At 46.0% G+C, this 20,956-nt stretch overlaps 1 protein-coding gene across 4 annotated transcripts in view; it reads left to right on the top strand.

Annotated features, from left to right (window-relative positions):
• Positions 1-20,956, top strand: part of GSK3B (glycogen synthase kinase 3 beta) — a 431,638-nt gene that overhangs the window by 137,248 nt on the left and 273,434 nt on the right. For all 4 annotated transcript variants that reach the window (XM_033941322.1, XM_033941323.1, XM_033941324.1 and 1 more), the window contains exon 3: positions 9,069-9,152. In XM_033941322.1, the coding sequence (XP_033797213.1) occupies positions 9,069-9,152 (84 nt within the window). The remainder of the gene's footprint in view (positions 1-9,068; positions 9,153-20,956) is intronic.

Below are 20,956 nucleotides of genomic sequence, written 5' to 3'. Positions count from 1 at the left end.
CTTCTCCCCCCTCTGTCTTCCCCATGGCCTTTCATTCAGTGTCCTTCTCCCCCCTCTTTCTTCCCCATGGCCTTTCATTCAGTGTCCTTCTCCACCCCCCCCCTGTCTTCCCCATGGCCTTTCATTCAGTGTCCTTCTCCACCCCCCCCCTGTCTTCCCCATGGCCTTTCATTCAGTGTCCTTCTCCACCCCCCCTGTCTTCCCCATGGCCTTTCATTCAGTGTCCTTCTCCACCCCCCCCTCTGTCTTCCCCATGGCCTTTCATTCAGTGTCCTTCTCCACCCCCCCCTCTGTCTTCCCCATGGCCTTTCATTCAGCGTCCTTCTCCACCCCCCCCGTCTTCCCCATGGCCTTTCAGCGTCCTTCTCCACCCCACCCCCCGTCTTCCCCATGGCCTTTCAGCGTCCTTCTCCACCCCCCCATCTTCCCCATGTCCTTTCAGCGTCCTTCTCCACCCCTTTGTCTTCCCCAAGTGCTTTCAGCGTCCTTCTCCCCCTTCTGTCTTCCACAAATGCTTTCAGTGTCCTTCCCCCCCCCCCGTCTTCCCCATGGCCTTTCAGCGTCCTTCTCCACCCCTTTGTCTTCCCCAGTGCTTTCAGTGTCCTTCTCCCCCCTCCTTCTCTCTCGCCCCAGGTGCAGCACAGCTGGCCAGGTCCCCTTACTTTTATGGCGCTTCCCCGACCGACCGACCGACAACAGCCCCGGTCTGACAAACCTCCCTATCCTTAACCGCAAATCTAAATTTCCTTCTTACAGCTGCTGTAAGAAGGTAATTTAGATTCGCGGTTAAGGGCAGGGAGGCTTGTCGGACCGGGGCTGTTGTCGGTCGGTCGGGGAAGCGCCATAAAAGTAAGGGGACCTGGCCGGCTGTGCTGCACCCGGGGCGGGGCGGACCGCCCCCCTCCCTTGGTAGCCACTCGAGCCGCGAAGCTACTCCTCCTTACCTATCCTGCCTGCAGCACAGAGCCGAACGGAAGTCTTCCCGACGTCAGCGCTGACGTCGGAGGGAGGGTGGGCTTTGTTTAAGCCCTCCCTCCCCTCCGACGTCAGCGCTGATGTCGGGAAGACTTCCGTTCGGCTCTGTGCTGCAAGCAGAGCAGGTAGGGAGAAAAGCCGCGTGACTTAGTACATCCAGCCCCACAGGAACCTCGGAGGCATCCCCACGGGATCCCCGCGACCCTAGGGGGCGTCCCCATGGGATTCCCGCGACCCTAGGGGGTGTCCCTACGAGATCCCCGTTACCCGAAGGGGGAACCCGCGGGATGCACGCGGGTCCCGCGGGATTCCCGTCGTCCCCGTGCAGCTCTCTAGTTCAAATTACATGCAACACCGCTGTTGACATCAACTTCCTTGGTACTGGCCCAGCCTAAGCATAGCACCTCAAGGCCGAATTGTACTGAATCCAGATACCTATCGAGGCATCGGTCTATATAACATTGATCTGCTAGACGACACTCATCATCGAGACATCAATCCTCAGCCTTTCAGCGACATTCTGCATCAAAACACCGTCGCTCTTCATCAAGGCATCAACATTCTTCTTTGATGCATCAATGCTTATCTTCAGCCAGATGCTCTGCATCGAGATCTCGTCCATCAACTTCGCATCTATCTCATGTTTCAAGGGATAAGAGACCACTTCATCGTTCATCTTCTTTGAATTGGTACCGAAGTCATCGAGGAATGTCGTCTCAGCAGTCTCGTCATTCTCTTCCACACTCCTCGTCCTACAAAAAAATCTCCTAGGGTACCAACGGTTGATTCTGACCTCTCTCGACACCATACTGACTCTTGAGTGTGAAGCCACTCTGCTCTGGAATTGTATGGTATACCCTCGGATCCATTTCCTCCCCCAAGAAGGAGGGCTTCACCTGAAGGACTTTCATTAAATATATTAGACAGTTGAGAAAGGACCTCCCAGTCAAATTAGAGGCGGATAGTGAGCCCAAAGCAGAGCTTCCGCCTTGGACTATGATGAACCACCTAAGGAGCTTCTCAAATTGCCATGACGTAATCTCTCAAGGAAGATCTTTTTTGTAATTGGGAGACTCCTTTATTTATTTAAAAAATTTATATAACGTTTAAACACTAAATGGTTCACAGAATTTACATGCACAATATTTAAAATACTTAATAAACAAATACATAATAAAATAGACATATGATAAAATGGACATGCAAATAATCCTCAGGGTCGCACAATGGACAAATTTGGACCAAAATTCAATCTTGGCCAAATTTAAGAGCAAACTTAAGGGCTTCCTTTTTAAAGACGCTTTCAGTGATTAACTGAATTCTTTATGTTTCTAATCTCTCCTTAGATTACAATAAATTTTGTCCCCTTTTCCCAATGTATTATTAACCTTAATTGCTTCTTTTATATTTAATTGTATTTCTTCCTGTAACTTTCCCATTATTTGATCCTGTATGTAAAAATAGTCTTGTTATGTTTAGTCATGTTATTTCATGTTATGTATTTTATGATATTTTAATATGTTTAGTAATAATTTTGTTAGTCGTGTATGTTTCCCCTAACTTTGTAATTTTTAGCTGTACATCGCTTAGAATTTGGAATAGGCGATTAATCAAATCTTATAATAAACTTGGAAACTTGGATTGTTGAATTACAACTTCTGTATGTCCTACTTTAAACATACGGTAAAAATGTTGGCAGAGTTTGAACAATATATTCCTCCAGAATATCTCGAGGGCTATCGGCAGACTACTCACAGCCTTCTCCAGGTTAGAAAGTATATGGCTAGGAACGGTGTTTGATGCCTTTGAGATGTCATCTAGGGCATCTGCCATGTCTGTGGCTGAGTCACCTAGCTTGGTTATGTGTTTCAGACATGGATATTAATCTCCAGGACCGTCTAGCCAATATTCCATGTCTAGGGGAAGAGTTGTTTGGGGATAAGGAAGAGGCAGCTAATCAGAAGCTCACTGAACATGAACAAAATTGGAGTTCTCTGAACAGGTTGAAGACTAAACTGCAGCCATATAAAGCAGCTCCAAAATCAGTGGCTTGCTCATACAAGAGCCAATACCCTGCAACATCCTTTTCTGCTAAACCACCACTGCAGAAGAGGCAAAAGCAACAATGATCTAAAAAAATCATTTGTCAGCCCCTCAAAAACCAGCACAGTCTCTTTGACGTGCTTGTAGAGAGCATGGCCAACATTCTACCTGCCCAGCCTCTTTCCCAGCCTATCGGAGGTTGACTACAATTAAACCATCAACGTTGGGCTCTCATAACAACAGACACTTGGGTCATCAAGGAGGGTTACTCACTTCATTTTGAAACAATACCTCCAAATCACCCTCCAAGAGTCTTTATTCACATCACAACGGACGTCCCTTCTTTAGGAAATCGAAGCTTTGCTTCAGCTAAATGTCAGACATAGTTCCTCCTTCTCAGAACAATCAGGAGTTCTACTCCAGGTATTTCTTAATTCTAAAGAAGATGGCAGGTCTTAATCCAATACTCGACCTACGAAACTTGAACAAATATCTAGTTAAAGAAATGTTTTGCATGCTATCCCTGGGAACCCTATATCCCCTTCTAGAATGAAACGAATGGCTATGCTCTCTAGACCTCAAAGAGGCTTACACACATATATCCATACATCATGCTCATAGAAAGTTCCTACGCTTTCGCGTAGCTCATCAACACTTTCAGTACAAGGTTCTAATATTTGGCCTGGCATCTTCTCCAAGAGTGTTTACCAAATGTCTGGTGGTAGTAGCAGCAACTCTATGTACTCATGGATTGCAAGTATTTCCATATCTGGATGATTAGCTAATAAAAGCCATTCCACCTCAAGAAGTACTTTTCTTCAACACAATTGATGATAAAGTCTCTTCAGCAACTAGGGTTCAAAGTCAACTTTCCAAAGTCTCAACTCTAACCCTCCCAAGCACTGCAATTTATAGGAGCCCTTCTTGACATTGTTCAACCATGCGTTTTCCTTCCACAACAAAGACAAGACATCTTGATTTATCTTTGCAAACAGGTTTCAATACAATACAATAAATCAATTTCTAGATCGCATCTATATAATAAAACCGTAGGCGGCGCATGCGCAGTCTAATCCGCGTGCTTCCGTGATCCGTATGTCCGTGGCCGGCAAGAGTGCACATGCAAACTTACAACAGCTCGCACTCACGGTCTGGCTGGCTCTTTAAAGTTTTTTTCGGTGCCGGCTCATCTGCTCCGCCTTCCTCTTCCTGCCAGTCTCAGCCGGACTCAATCCTCCCCCCCTGGCAGCCCTGAACCTGTTCCTCCGTTCCCCGCCCGACGGGCCGGTGAGTGCTGCGCCAGGGGCAATGCAGGTGGAGACTATCGGCGGCGGAGCCGGAGGGAAGGGGGGGGTGGGAGGCACGCGAAGCTGCAAGTCGCCGACTCCACCCCCCCCTCTCTCGAACCGCACAAGGACTGCCGTTGACGAAATTTGCCCCACCGTTCCTTCCCTTCCTCCATCAGGTACAGTTCAGCCACGCCTATGTTAAAAGCAGCTGCTTTGAAATTGGCACGGTGGTTTGCCCAGATAGGGTAAGCCGAAAAACTCAATCCCGCCTCATGGTCCTGCCGCCGCTCACGAATTCCCCCCCCCCCCATGCAACAGCCGCTACCGCTCCTGTTCAAAGCGGCCTGCTGAGGTTCGCGGCCGCTGTAACGAACCTCGCAGGCCGCTCTCCACATGGTAGCATGTTCCCTCTGACGCAATCGCGTCAGAGGGAACGTGCTACCGAGTTGGAGAGCGGCCTGCGAGGTTCGTTACAGCGGCCGCGAACCTCAGCAGGCCGCTTTGAACAGGAGCGGTTGCGGGAGGAGGGGGGGGGGAGTTTTAACAGGAGGAGTCGCCGAAAAAAACCTTCAGCCGCAGCAGGCCAGCACACGGGAAGGGAAGGGGGAGGGGCAGAACGGAGCAGGGCAGCTCAAGGTAAGAAGGGAATGGGGGGTGGGGGAAAATGTTTCTACTACTCAGCAGGGACCTGGAGGGGAAGGGAAAACCGCTGCTGCTTCTGCAAAGGAAAGTGGTGGTAGGGGAGAGAAGGGAATGGGGGGTGGGTGGGGGAAAATGCTGCTACTACTTCTCAGAGATCTGGAGGGGAAGGGAAATATCACAGCTGCTTCTGCAAAATAAAGTGGGGGGGAGAGAAGGGAATGGGGGGTGGGGGAAAATGCTGCTACTGCTTCAGCAAGGACCTGGAGGGAAAGAGAAATACCGCTGCTGCTTCTGCAAAGGAAAGTGGGGGGGGGGGGGGGGAGAGAAGGGAATGGGGGGTGGGTGGGGGGAAATGCTGCTGCTACTACTTCACAGGGATCTGGAGGGGAAGGGAAATAGCACTGCTGCTTCTGCAAAGGAAAGTGGGGGGGGGGGGGGAGACACAGAAAGAAATACAGACAGACAAAGGAGGCTAGGGAGAGAGACAGACAGAAATAAAGACAGACAGGGGACCAGAGAGACACAGAAATAAAGACAGACAGGCAAAGGGTGCCAGGGAGAGAGAGAAAAAAATTGCAGGAGGGAGAAAGACAGAAAGAAAGGAAGAAAGAAACAGGAGCAGGGAGAGAGAGAAAGAAAGAAAGACAGACAGCCATATATTCTAGCACCCGTTAATGTAACGGGCTTAAACACTAGTAACCAAATAATTCTATGCGGTTCACAAAAGCGTAATAAGGATACAGAAATAATATGAAGAGATCTAATTGCCTATGAATTTGTTAAAGAGATGGGTCTTCAATTGCCTTCTAAACTGAAGGTAAGAGAGAGACAAGGAGCACAAATGCTTGAAATCACTATCATGTAGTCTACAAACCATTTCAGCCAGGCAGTTGAAGTGGCTCTTGGACCGCATGGCATCTATAGTCCATGTTACCCCTCTAGCAAGACTTCACTTCAGACCAGTTCAATGGATCTTAGCCTCTCAATGGTCTCAGGCTCTTGACTCCTTCTCTCAAAAGATTACAGTCGCCTTATCTCGTTGGTAGTGGATGGAACCGACCAATCTTTCCAGAGGTCTACTATTTCACACCCTTCCACATCAGAAGATACTCAACACAAGATGCATCCATGTATGCTTAGGAAGCTCACCTGGATGGTCTTCAAATGCAAGATCGTTGGTCTGTTCAAGAGAACTTTCCACATCAACCTATTGGAACTCGGAGGAATTCAGTATGCTCTACAAACCTTTCAGAGCAGTCTATCCAATCGAGTCCTCCTGGCTCGCATGGACAATCAAGTAGCGATGTATTACATCAACAAACAAGGAGGAACAGCTTCTCTCCCCCTCTGTCAAGAAGCCAAGTACATTTGGATCTGGGCGGTTACTCGCAACATATTTCTCAAAGCTGTGTATGTAAGGATCTTGGAACACCCTGGCTGACAAACTCAGCAGATTTCTTCACCCACACGAATGGACTCTCAACTCCAAGGTGTTATGCCATGTTTTTTCACTGTGGGGAACTTCTCAGATCTGTTTGCCTCTCCCCACAATCACAAGTTGCCTCAATACTGCTCCAGGCAGTATTCTCAATGTCTGGAAGGTGGATGCTTTTCTTCTGGATTGGACAGGCAAGTTCTATACGCATTCCCTCCAATCCCGCTCAATCTCAAGACATTAGTCAAACTCAAGACAGCCACCATGATCCTGATAGCTCCTCGGTGGCCCAGACAACCTTTGGTACTCCCTTCTACTTCAGCTGAGTTCCAAGGATTCAGTTCCCTTACAAATACTTCCATCTCTGCTCACTCGGAGTCAAGGGCCTCTTTTACATCCTAACCTGAAATCGCTACACCTCACAGCTTGGTTCCTTTCAGCCTAACTTCAGCAGATTGGGAGAATGTGGCGCAGTAGTTAAAGCTACAGCCTCAGCACCCTGAGGTTGTGGGTTCAAACCCACGCTGCTCCTTGTGACCCTGGGCAAGTCACTTAATCCCCCCCATTGTCCCAGGTACATTAATAGATTGTGAGCCCACTGGGACAGACAGGGAAAAATGCTTCAGTACCTGAATAAGTTCATGTAAACCGTTCTGAGCTCCCTTGGGAGCACGGTATAGAAAATTTAATAAATAAATAAAAATAAATAAATAAATAAATAAAAATCCTAATTATCCGATGCAGTACAAGCCATTATTGCTGTTTCCAGAAAACCTACTTAGCAATGTTATCAGCAGAAGTGGTCACGCTTCACTACGTGGTGTACTCTCCAACAACAAGATGCTACATCTTCCTCTCTTTCGTCAGTATTGGATTATTGTCTCCATCTTTCTAATTCTGGACTACTACTCAGTGCTATTAGTGTTTTTCAAGTTCCTATCAACAATAAATCTCTTACCTCGCATCCTCTTGTTTCCAGGTTCATGAATGGACTTTTCAATTCCAAGCCTCCGCTCAAGCCACCTCCAGTTGTCTGGGATCTTAATGTAGTCCTAGCCAATCTGATTTTTGAGCCAATGGCTTCTACTCATCTCATGTTTCTCACTTGGAAAGAGGTCTTCTTGATTTCTCTCATTTCTGCTTATCGAATGAGTGAGCTCCAAGCCTTGGTGGCAGACCCACTGTTCACAGTATTCCATCATGACAAGGTGGTTCTCCGCACCCACCCTAAATTCCTCCCAGTTAATCCTTTGTGCTACCAGTTTTCTTTCCAAAGCCTCATGCTCATCCTTGAGAAACAGCTCTTCATACTTTGGACTGTAAACGTGCCTTGGCTTACTATATACAAAGAACTAAACCATACAGGACATCATCTCAACGGTTCATCTCCTTTGATCCTAACAGATTGGGCAAGCCTGCATCCAAAAGAACTATTTCCACATGGCTAGCGGCTTGTATTTCTTTCTGCTATGTTCAGGCTGGGCTGCAGCTCAAAGGTCATGTTACAGCACACAAAGTCCTAGGTTTGGCAGCTTCAGTGGCTTTCTTACATTCCACTCTTATTGATGAAATTTGCAAAGCAGCTACTTGGTCCTCAATTCACACATTCACATCTTGCTACTGTCTAGAATCCTATTCAAGATGAGATGGTCATTTCAGCCAAGCAGTATTACAGAATCTATTTTCTTCTTAATAGCCAACTCTCCATCCCATTAAGTTCAGTTAGGGAGTTAGCTTTTGCTTTTCAGCAGCTGTGTTATCACTAGATTTGACTTGTCTGCTTGCTCCGGTTCATTTAATCTCCTCCTGAGGAAGCCACTTTTGGGTGAAACTTGGGTCTAAGTAGAGGAGTATTCAAGCTATGCACACATGAGCATACACGAACCACTTTGAAGCACAAAAGAAAAGATAAGAAAGAAACTTCTTGCCGGGCCGCTATGTAGTTACATTGTATCAACAAGACCAGTTACTTCAAACACAAGATAAGTGCTACTATTTTTCAATTTCATCAATTAAGGTAGTAGAGATATAATATCAACATTGAAGTAACTGTTGTAGTAATATACCTGTATTGGGACTGAGGAGTGTAATGATGGTCCCAAACTTGCTCTCTTAGTGGCACTTGTAAGTGCAGGAGATAAAGGGCACTGAGCACTTCTCACATTATATATTTAAAATATATTTTTTTATTAATATTTTGTATACTTTAAAAGACATATTCTGGCATATTGATCATTTTACCTTGAAGAGCATATTAATTAATCCTATATCTCCTATTGGTCTTCAGCTAGGGAGTCCCACATGTGAGAATATACTACCTGCTTGTCCTAGGATAAAGCCCAGTTACTTACCATAACAGGTGTTATCCAGGGACAGCAGGCAGATATTCTCACATCCGTCCCACCTCTCTGGGTTGGCTTCTTAGCTTTCTTATGGAACTGAGGTACCGCGAGCCTACATCGGGCGGGAAGGCATTCGTGCATGCATAGTGCGGGCAGTTGTGAAGTTCCTTAAAACTTAGTGACAGTTCACTTTTCATACTGTCCGTACCAGGCTCCGTGGATGACGTCACCCACATGTGAGAATATCTGCCTGCTGTCCCCGGATAATACTTGTTACGGTAAGCAACTGTGCTTTTTGGTTAAAAGCTTTTTAAAATCTGGTCTATTTTTTCTCTGTTATAGAACCGAGAGCTCCAGATCATGAGAAAATTGGATCACTGTAACATTGTACGATTACGTTACTTTTTCTACTCCAGTGGAGACAAGGTAAGTAGCAACTTGTGAGCACTTAAAAGCAGCATGGAAAATATATGCCACTCAGCACTTTCATGAATGTATTGATATTAGTTTTAATTTCATATGACATAAATAGCAGATAAAATTTAATATGGGCAAGTGCCCATAGGAAAAAAAAATTTGTAGCTATAGGAGCTCAGTTTTGGGTTCCATATTAAGTCTCCTCTCAGGAAAAGGATTGGTGTCATGGTGAAAAAGAACTTTTTTCTTTGTGAAATGGAAGTTTCAGCTACTTTTTTTTAAAGTTAAGAATTATTTGGGAGGAAGTGAAAAATAAAATGGAGAATATCATAATGCCTTTGTATCCATCCATGATGGGACTGCACCTTGAGTATTCTGTGCAGTTCTGGTCACCCTAACTTAAAGTATGCAATGTGAAATTAGTAAAAAGATATAAAGAGCAATCAAATTATAAAGAGCATGGCATGGTTTATGTAAAGTTTAAACAGGTTTAAGAAGGCACTGAGAGGGCATTTGATAAAAGTTTTAATAAAATGTTGAGTAGGGTGAAACAAGAAATGGTTATTTACCTTTTCAAATAGAATTAAAATTGGAGGACACTGAGACTAATGGGTAACAGATTAGTCTTAGTGTCCTCCAATTTTAATTCTATTTGAAAAGGTAAGTAACCATTTCTTGTTTCACCCTACTCAACATTTTATAAAAACTTTTATCAAATGCCCTCTCAGTGCCTTCTTAAACCTGTTTAAACTTTACATAAACCATGCCATGCTCTTTATAATTTGATTGCTCTTTATATCTTTTTACTAATTTCACATTGCATACTTTAAGTTAGGATGACCAGAACTGCACAGAATACTCAAGGTGCAGTCCCATCATGGATTGAACAGAAGTATTTTTTCCAGTTAGCATATACTCTGAGATGCAAACAAGGTATCTAGTATAGCTGGATTTAAAAGGTGTTTGGGGAAGTTCCTGGAGGAAAAATTCATAAATCATTATCTTTCCAAGAGTACTTGGTTGTCACTTATCTCTAGAAATGAGCAGCAAGGAATGAATCTGCTCTTTCAGTCCTGCTCGCTGTTTGTGATATTGACTGCATGATAGTGGGTTTGGTGTATCTCACATTCTTATATATTTTACTCTTAATTAAAACCAGGCAAGACTTGGAATTTTCTTTGCAGTGGTTTGAAGTTATTTATTTTATAAATGTTCTAGAAAACTTCAATGTGGGTCATAAATTCATTGTATGCCTGCAAATTCCAAGATGTGGGAAAATCTGAATCTTTCAGAGCTCCAAGTGTACCTCTAAAGCTGTTTGAGAGATCGAAGCATGGATAGCTGAAGGCAATTTGGTGCCTAAGGCAACCATCTCTTTTCTCCCACTATGAATCTCTTAATTCCCAGTTTACATTATTTTTTGAATGGGTGCTTATCCAGTGTTGAAGATGGTGGCACAAAGAATGAGTTAGCTGAAAGTGGCTTCTGCATTTTGCTTCAGTGTTGGTCATATGTGCAGGAAGGGATTGAGATGAAGATGTTTGGCTGAGGGCAGCAGGCAAGATGTGCTGGACTTGCACCCAAATAAAAACTTCATTTCAGGAGAGAAGATGCAGAGGGACCCAGCTACTGATTAGAGGTTGGGGAAAACTGCAGTAGAGTGTGAGGTGTCTACAGATTCTGCTTAACTTCAGTTTATCCAGGCCAGAAACTCCTCTTTTACATACCTGCCTAGTGTCTCTTACTTGCTTTCACATTCCCAACTCTGTAGTCAGTGTCCCTTTCTCATTCTTTTCCTCACCTTCCTGCCCTTTATCTTCCCTTATTTCCCCAATCCCTCATCTGTCACATCATTCCCTCCAACTGGCCAATATCCCTTTTCTGCCTTCCCTTGCTCCCACCTACTAGCATCACCCTTCCTTTCTCTTTCCCTCTGTCCAGGATCCTCTTGACTCTCAATTCCTGCCACTATACCATATCTTCATCCCCTCCTTCCTCTCCCTCAATCCCAACATGAATCTGATTCTGTGGTTGATTCAGATCACTCGTCCTCCTCCTTCCCCCTTCCCATCAGTGTCATGTCTTCCTACCTTTGTTGCATCAGCTTGAGTAACTTATCCGTGGACCAGTACAGTAGCTGCAGGATCACTGGAGCTCTGTGAGCAACAGCTCTTGCCTTACCATGCTGTTGGAATATCATGCTTGTGATCACATTGTCTGCAGCTGTGTAAGGATGCTGATGCAGGCACCCTTACTCCCACAATGGAGCTGGATCTGTTAGCTTGGCAGCATCACAGCAATTCATCTTTGTCTCTGTGGGCTTCTGAACCTAATAATGCTCCTAGAGCAAAATTAGATCGACTGCCTCATTCAGTCCTTCCTAGCCCCAGCACTGGTGGTACTTGCTGCCAATCTCCAAAATGTTGTTTCTTGAAATAACTGTGTAACATTTTCTTCCCTGTCATCACCAGCAGATGAATCCAGATGAATGGGTTGTGTCCATCCAGCAGCAGATGGAGATAGAGAGCACAGAGCTGTCTTATGCAATATAGGATGGAACGCTGTTTGGCTGCCCAGTATTCTCTATCTCCAGTAGGTGGATGGATGGGTATCTCCCTTGCTCCAGGCTTTGTTCTGGTGACGACCTTGCTTCTGTTTTAGATTACTAATTCAGTGAGCTGGGGGTCCAGCCTCTGGCGTCCCTGGCATTGGGGTACACCTGGTGGTGCCAGATCAATTCCTGCCCCCCTCCCTGGAACCCTTAGGAGCAGCTGGCTCCCTTACTCCCTCCTCCCCCCCAAAAAAAAATTTCCATCCCCTTCTGTAGAGCGGTGACTGAATATGATTGGAAGATCATTTGGCAGCAAACACCCTAGGGAGCCAACGTTTGCTTCAGCTAGCAGCCTTGATGTAGACAGCAGTCTGGGCGGTTCACTTTGGGGGACGGTGCCTGAAGCAGCCAGTGAGATAAGTACCCTCAGCCTTGCTACTCTCTTCTTGCCTTCTAGCAGTCTCTCCTGCGTCGGCACCACAGTTTTTTGTTTTGTTTTGTTTTGTTTTTTTGCTGCTGATTTTGTCTTATGGTCTCCTCTTTCTCAGCTTGCTTCTTCCCGCCTCTCCACGGCTGCTGGTTTTAGGCCTCCGCCGTGGTTTCTCATGGGAGGATCTCAAACGTAGGTGGATGTTTTGCAAGTCAGCTTTTAAAAAAGAAGAAACCATGTGGCATAATTGTGGCTCACTCAAAAAAAGAAAAAAATGGAAAAGGGGAGGTACAAATAGCGCAAACAAGCAAATGAACCATGGTTTTCTTTTTGGTGAGAACTCTCTTGAATGGGTTTGTTTGTGAAACACTGCTCCCTCTGTGGGAAGTGGAGAGCAGAATTGAGCCTGTGCACTAAATGCTTTATGACGTTGGGGGACCTGGCATATTCCTGGTCCGAAGGGACTTCAGTCAGTGGAAGGGACATGTTGGCTGCCTCAATAGGGGAGGGGGTCCATGGGGCCTTCTTCTGACAACTGTCAGATGCGGGCCAATGGGGAGGGGGGGAGGCAGTCCTATCCTTTCCTCTCCTCTCTTGCAGTCCAAAGTTCTGGAGGTGCAGGGGCTTCTGTAGCCTCCAGTGATGTAGCTCAGATGTTTTCTGAGGGCTCTCTCCCCCTTTCCCTGAAATTTGTTCTTTTACTACATCAAATCTTCATTATCCCAGAACAAGCAGGCAGCATATTCTCACATCTGGGTAACTTCATCCACGGAGCCCCAGTACAGACAGGTTTAAAAGTGTATCACCACTTTAAGAACTTTAGAAAGTTCACGACTGACTGTACCGCACATGTGCGAGTGCCTTCTCACCTGACGTAGGCATGCGGTTCCAAAGTTCTTAGTTTTCCGTGGAGCTAAGAAATCATATTTTTGAACGTTGTTCAATTTAGCCTTGTTGCCTTCCCACTCCCGCATTTTTCCTTAGCTTTTTTCCATTCATTTTCACCCTATCTTTGTTGTTTCCCTCCCTCAATGCTGTGCCTCCCTCCAGCGGGTGTCTTACCTTCTGGCTGGCTCCCGTCTGGCCGTTTTATGCGGCCTGCGGTACAAGGCGGCGTTTTAATTGCCATCCTGGTGTTATCTTCTGGCCTGCTCCATCCTCCTCACTGCCGCAGTGTACACAAAGCCATGGGTGGCGGCTCCTTACGCGTCCCACGCCTCATCCGGAAGCATTCTTTCTTTAAGATTAAAATGTCTGATTATCAACCAACAAGATCATTGCGTTCTGAAAATTCTGCGTTGCTGAAGACAAATGTGTGGAAACTAATGCAATGATCTTTTCATGTGCAGGAGTGAAATTGTGGAATTCCCTTGTTGGGCAAATTCAGAAGTGCAGTGATAGGAGTGCATTTAGAAAGCTACTTAAAACACAATTAATTGTAAATGCATTCCTTTGAATATTGATTTTACTTGTTTGATGATTTGCTGCAAGAATTGAATCCTTCTGTTTTTATTTGTCTTAATTTAAGTTTTATGTATGTAATAGTTTTGTAATCTGTTTTGGTTTAAAACGGTATAGAAATTTTTAAAATAAATAAAATTCCCTCTGACGCAACGTCAGAGAGAAGGCTTCCGGTTCAGGCGCAGAACATGTGTAGGAGCCGCCCATGGCTTTGTGCACACTGTGGCAGTGAGGAGGAGGGAGACAGCCAGAAGATAATATTGGGGGCAGCAATTAAAATGCCGCATTGCACCGCAAGCCGTATAAAATGACCAGGCATGCCTACGGACCTTGAGTTTGACACCTGTACTCTAGATTATGATCAGCCTCCTAAAGAGCTCTTAAAACTCCCATTACATGGTATCCTTAGACGCTTCATAAAAATTGGGAGACCCCCTCTCACTATACCTGTGGCTCCCAGAAAGTTGGACTCTATAAAATAATCTCTATTCCAGGTTTTGGACAAACAGCTTCAGCACCAATCTTTAGTGGTGGAATTAGAGAATGACACGGGGAGCGATCCCCGCAGGGAGCTGCGGCGTGGCTGCGGTTTGGCTGCGGGTTATGGAGACTCCAAAGCCAAATCGCCGCAGACACGGGGACAAAAGTTTTCACCGCCCGCAAAAACGGTGAAAAGATTTGTCCCCGCAGGCCAATGTACCCCCTTCTAGGAACCGCTATTTACCTGTGTTTCACCGTGCTCCTCATTTGTCAGATCAACCCTTCCTGCCAATAGAACCCGCCCCCCCCCCCCCCCCCCCGACGATCGCCGGCAGGAAGGTGCTCAGCCCTTCATGCCGACAGAACCAGCCCTCCCCAACGATCGCGGCAGGAGGGTACCCATCCCCTCCTGCCTACCCCAACAGCCCCCCCGACGATCGCAGCAGGAGGATATCCAACCCCTCCTGCCAGCTCCCCAACAGCCCCCCTATGATCACTGGTAGGAGGGTGCCCAACCCCTCCTGCCGGCACCCTCAACGGCCCCCTATATCGCCAATAGGAGGGTGCCCAACCCCTCCTGCCGGACCCTCCCCCAACAAACCCCGCCATCCCGAAACACCACCCTTACTCTTACTTTCCAAGTTGGACCGGACAGCGCCTCCGTCCAAATGAGGCAGGCCCTGCCTAACCCACAGGATCCTAGGGCCTGATTGGCCCAAGCACCTAAGGCCCCTCCTATAGCGGGAGTGGCTTTAGGTGCCTAGACCAATCAGGCCCTAGGATCCTGTGGGTTGGGCAGGGTAGGGGCGGGCCCGCCTCATTTGTACGGAGGCAAGCCTGCTGGCCATACGTGTGAGGCGCCGTCCGGTCCAACTTGGAAAGTAAGACTAAGGGGGTTCCGGGGTGGGAGGGTTCGTTGGGGGGGGGGTCCAGCAGGAGGGGTTGGGTACCCTCCTGCCGGCGATCTTAGGGGAGGCCATTGGGAGGACCGGCAGGAGGGGTTGGGTACCCTTCTGCTGCGATTGTCGGGAGGGCCGTTGGGGGGGGTCTACAGGAGGGGTTGGGTGCCCTCCTGCCGTGATCGCTGGGGGGAGGGGAGACTTGCAGCCGTAGCCGCGGTCACTATGCTAATCACGGCAGGGAGATCTTTGCCGCGATTAGGTACAGCGGCCGCGTCTACTTACCATGTAGGCTAACATTGTAAGCATTTAAAGTACATGTCGTGTTTGTTTTTGCATTGCTAGCCCCAGGGGTGGTGGAAGATTAGTGATTGAAAAACTGTATGAAAAATAACTATTTTAAATTTAGTGATCAAAATGTGTCAGTTTTGAGAATTTATATTAATTAATTTTTTCTCTGCGTGTTTTGTTTTTGTATAGTTATTAACTAATATTTAACTAAGTTTTAAAGTTTTAAAGTTTTAAAGAATGTTTCCTTTATACGTAAATAAAGTAAAGTATATAAAATCGTACCCGTTTGAGGCTTTTATGTATGCAGCGGTGACGGGGCGGTGAATGGGGTTGCAGTGGCGGTGACGGGGCGGTGAATGGGGTGGCAGTGGCGGTGACGGGGCGGTGAAGGGAATGGCGGTGACGGGGCGGTGCAGAGGATGGTGAGACGGGGACGGGGCGGTGACGGGGACCAATTTTTTCACCGTGTCATTCTCTAGGTGGAATCTACCTTAAAGAAGTCTAATCCACTATGTAGCAGTGCCGAGAGTGGCGCACTCTTGACAGATTTGGCCGTCGCCTTTATCAGAATTCCATGTTGGCGAACAGGGTCATAAATTACAATTTCTATTTTTCCTGTGACATGAAACATCTTAAGAAATTTCCTGGGTTTGAAAGATGCTTGCATCTCGTTCTGTTATGCTCAGGTCGGGTTTCATCTGGACATATGGATCCTATTCAACATCTTCGTAAGTGACTTGGCTAAGGGTCTTCGAGGTAAAATTACTTTATTCGCCGATGACGCCAAACTATGCAACATAGTGGGCGAGAGCACAACAGACAAAAACACAGTGCCTGACAAAGGCTCAATATCCGACAGTATGACACATGACCTGCTCCTCCTGGAGCATTGGTCAAAGACCTGGCAACTAAGTTTCAATGCCAAAAAATGCAAGGTCATGCACCTTGACAGCAAAAATCCATGCACGCCTTACACCCTGAATGGTGAGACCCTAGCAAGGACTGTAGCAGAACGAGACTTGGGGGTGATCATTAGTGAAGACATTAAGTCTGCCAATCAAGTGGAGAAAGCTTCATCCAAAGCTAGACAAATCATGGGTTGTATCCGTAGGAGCTTCGTCAGCCGTAAACCCGAGGTTATAATGCCTTTGTACAGATCCATGGTGAGACCCCATCTGGAATACTGTGTACAATTCTGGAGGCCACATTATTACAAAGATGTGCGGAGAGTTGAGTCGGTTCAGAGAATGGCCACCCGGATGGTCTCGGGACTCAAGGATCTCCCGTATGGGGAACAGCTGGATAAGTTGCATCTATATTCACTCGAGGAACGCAGAGAGAGGGGGGACATGATCGAGACGTTCAAATATGTCACGGGCCGTATCCAGGTGGAGGAAGAAATCTTTTTTCTAAAAGGTCCCATGGCAACAAGAGGGCATCCGTTGAAACTCAGGGGTGGGAAATTTCATGGTGACACCAGAAAGATCAATATCCAAGCGACCGAAATGCAAGGGACCTGTGGAGAGGAAGAAGCGATATGGATTGCTCTGAAAAGAGAAGATGGAACTTCTATCTACGTGGGTGTAGTCTACAGACCTCCGACTCAATCGCAGCAAATTGATAAGGATCTGATTGTGGATATCCAAAAGTTTGGAAGGAAAGAGGAGGTTCTGCTGTTGGGAGATTTCAACCTGCCGGATGCGGACTGGAATGTTCCGTCTGCGGAATCGGAAAGAAGTAGGGAGATTGTGGATGCCTTTCAAGAGGCTCTGCTCAGACAAATGGTGACGGAACACACAAGGGAAAAAGCGATATTGGATCTGGTCCTCACAAATGGAGAGAGTATCTCTAATGTTCGAGTGGGTGCTCACTTGGGTAGTAGCGATCATCAAACGGTTTGGTTTGATATAACGGCTAAAGTGGAGAGCGGCCGCACGATACTTAAAGTCCTAGATTTCAAACGTACGGACTTTAATGCAATGGGAAAGTACCTGATGAAAGAGCTTTTAGGATGGGAGGACATAAGAGAAGTGGAAAGACAGTGGTCTAAGCTGAAAGGAGCGATAAAAATGGCTACGGACCTTTATGTGAAGAAAATCAATAAAAACAAGAGAAAAAGGAAGCCGATATGGTTCTCCAACCTAGTGGCTGAGAAAATAAAGGCGAAAGAGTTGGCGTTCATGAAATATAAAAAAACCCAAGAAGAGGAGAGCAGAAAGGACTACAGGGTGAAACTGAAAGAAGCCAAGAGAGAGATACGTTTGGCGAAGGCACAGGCGGAAGAACAAATGGCTAAAAATGTAAAAAAGGGAGATAAAAATTTTTTCAGATATATTAGTGAAAGGAGGAAGATAAAAAATGGAATTGCTAGGCTAAAAGATGCTGGGAACAAATATGTGGAGAGTGATGAGGAGAAAGCAAATGTGCTAAACAAATACTTCTGTTCTGTGTTCACAGAAGAAAATCCTGGAGAAGGACCGAGATTGTCTGGCAAAGTTACACGAGAAAATGGAGTAGATTCTGCGCCGTTCACGGAGGAGGGTGTTTATGAGCAACTTGAAAAACTGAAGGTGGACAAAGCGATGGGACCAGACGGGATCTATCCCAGGATACTAAGGGAGCTCAGAGAGGTTCTGGCGAGTCCTATTAAAGACTTGTTCAACAAATCTCTGGAGACGGGAGTGATTCCTGGGGATTGGAGGAGAGCGGATGTGGTCCCTATTCATAAAAGTGGTCACAGGGATGAAGCAGGAAACTACAGGCCGGTGAGCCTCACTTCAGTTGTTGGAAAAATAATGGAAGTGTTGCTGAAAGAAAGGATAGTGTATTTCCTTGAATCTAATGGGTTACAGGATCCGAGGCAACATGGCTTTACAAAAGGTAAATCGTGCCAAACGAACCTGATTGAATTTTTTGATTGGGTGACCAGAGAGCTGGATCGAGGACATATGCTAGATGTAATTTACTTGGATTTCAGCAAAGCCTTTGATACAGTTCCTCATAGGAGGCTGTTGAACAAACTTGAAGGGCTGAAGTTAGGACCCAAAGTGGTGAACTGGGTCAGAAACTGGCTGTCGGACAGACGCCAGAGGGTGGTGGTTAATGGAAGTCGCTCGAAGGAAGGAAAGGTGACTAGTGGAGTCCCTCAGGGTTCGGTGCTGGGGCCAATCCTGTTCAATATGTATGTAAGTGACATTGCTGAAGGGTTAGAAGGAAAAGTGTGCCTTTTTGCAGATGATACCAAGATTTGTAACAGAGTAGACACCGAAGAGGGAGTGGAAAATATGAAAAAGGATCTGCAAAAGTTAGAGGAATGGTCTAATGCCTGGCAACTAAAATTCAATGCAAAGAAATGCAGAGTAATGTATTTGGGGATTAATAATAGGAAGGAACCGTATATGCTGGGAGGAGAGAAGCTGATATGCACGTACGGGGAGAGGGACCTTGGGGTGATAGTGTCCGAAGATCTAAAGGCGAAAAAACAGTGTGACAAGGCAGTGGCTGCTGCCAGAAGGATTTTGGGCTGTATAAAGAGAGGCGTAGTCAGTAGAAGGAAGAAGGTGTTGATGCCCCTGTACAGGTCATTGGTGAGGCCCAACTTGGAGTATTGTGTTCAGTTTTGGAGACCGTATCTGGCGAAAGACGTAAGAAGACTTGAGGCGGTCCAGAGGAGGGCGACGAAAATGATAGGAGGCTTGCGCCAGAAGACGTTTGAGGAGAGACTGGAAGCCCTGAATATGTATACCCTAGAGGAAAGGAGAGACAGGGGAGATATGATTCAGACGTTCAAATACTTAAAGGGTATTAACGTAGAACAAAATCTTTTCCAGAGAAAGGAAAATGGTAAAACCAGAGTACATAATTTGAGGTTGAGGGGTGGTAGATTCAGGGGCAATGTTAGGAAATTCTACTTTACGGAGAGGGTGGTGGATGCCTGGAATGCGCTCCCGAGAGAGGTGGTGGAGAGTAAAACTGTGACTGAGTTCAAAGAAGCGTGGGATGAACACATAAGATTTAGAATCAGAAAATAATATTAAAGATTGAACTAGGCCAGTTACTGGGCAGACTTGTACGGTCTGTGTCTGTGTATGGCCGTTTGGAGGAGGATGGGCAGGGGAGGGCTTCAGTGGCTGGGAGGGTGTAGATGGGCTGGAGTAAGTCTTAACAGAGATTTCGGTAGTTGGTACCCAAGCACAGTACCGGGTAAAGCTTTGGATTCTCACCCAGAAATAGCCAAGAAGAAAAAAAAAAAAAAAAATTTAAATTGAATCAGGTTGGGCAGACTGGATGGACCATTCGGGTCTTTATCTACCGTCATCGTCATCTACTATATGTAAAGCTACTTGTTCCTCAGTTCATACCTTCACATCACACTACTGTCTGGAATTTTCAGCTTTCAATTTACCATCTGCTTGCCTGGTAAAGAGGGTGGTTGTTTCTTCAATCTCTACATCTTCTCCTAGCTATTCATTTCCATCTTTCCTTGTTAAAAGATTTTTGGATCGTCTACTGCAGGGGTGTCAAACTCAAACACAATAAGGGGCTGAAATCCAAAATACAGGCTAAGTCGCGGGCCAGACTCCACCCAATTTCCGCTCCAGACCCCGCCCCCATAATAGTACTAATTATAATACCATATTTCCATTCATTTTTCATATATACACGCACAATATAATCTTATTAACACATAATGGTTAACCACAAAATTAAACTACACAAAGCACATTGCATGCTTCTCAACATTCATTCCTGCCAGAACACAGATAACCCCTATGTAAATATGGGACCAAAATCCAAAAGTATTAATATATAAAAAAAGAAACCCTAAGATTCAAGACTACATGCAGTACAAACTCCAGAGAAACAGAAACAAAATATAGACAGCGGATTAAAATTCTCTCAATTGACACAATTCAAACACTAAATTGAAAATACAGTAGTACTTTAGTTTACGAGCATAATCCGTTCCACATCCCCAAAACAGGCCTATGTTGCAAATAAAATCTCACCCTCCCCTGCAAACTTTCAGTATCTATTGCAGTACTCCCCACCCCAATACCTCGGATTTCTGCATCTAATCTAACCGTACCGGAGAACACAGCATCAGCCGCTGGCCCCTAAACACTTTCCCTCCTCCCCCTGTGCATTATTGCTCAAGAAAGCCTTCCTCTACCTTCAGCCCGCCTCTTTCTTTCCTATCTCTAAGCAGAAACCGCCCCTCGCTGCCAAACCCACCTCCCTGGCTCTGGTGCCAAGCTGTCCCACAACTCTGGAAAGAATGGATGGAGGTAAGGGTTTGGAGGTGGGCCGCGAGGGAAGAGAAGCCGGTTCTTGGGGTGGACACGCTTGCTAATCGAGTCAATGCTCGTTTTGCGAGTTAAAGTTTTCTCAAGTGTTTTGCTAGTCTTACAAAACACTCGCAAACCGAGGTTTGACTGTGAAACACAAGGGTACCTTTAACTGACTTTTAATTCACAAGTTTCTTATATGCTGTGATAGTTCACCGTGGCTAAAAGTGTTTTCCTGCTGATTTTTGTTTGTACTCGGTGTCCAGTGCACCTCGGCGCAGTGTACAACAGTAGCCAGCCAGCATTGATGGATTCCAGTTGCCCTGATATATTTTTTCCATAGTGGCAATAACCTGGTGAAACCTTTCACCATGTTTGTCGCTGAATGAGCCAAGATTTGCAGGGAAGAAGTC

The sequence above is a fragment of the Geotrypetes seraphini genome, chromosome 4, assembly GCF_902459505.1.
Source record: "Geotrypetes seraphini chromosome 4, aGeoSer1.1, whole genome shotgun sequence".
NCBI lineage: Eukaryota > Metazoa > Chordata > Amphibia > Gymnophiona > Dermophiidae > Geotrypetes > Geotrypetes seraphini.
The sequence above is the reverse complement of the archived record's forward strand: the minus strand, read 5'-3'. Positions and strand labels throughout refer to the sequence as shown.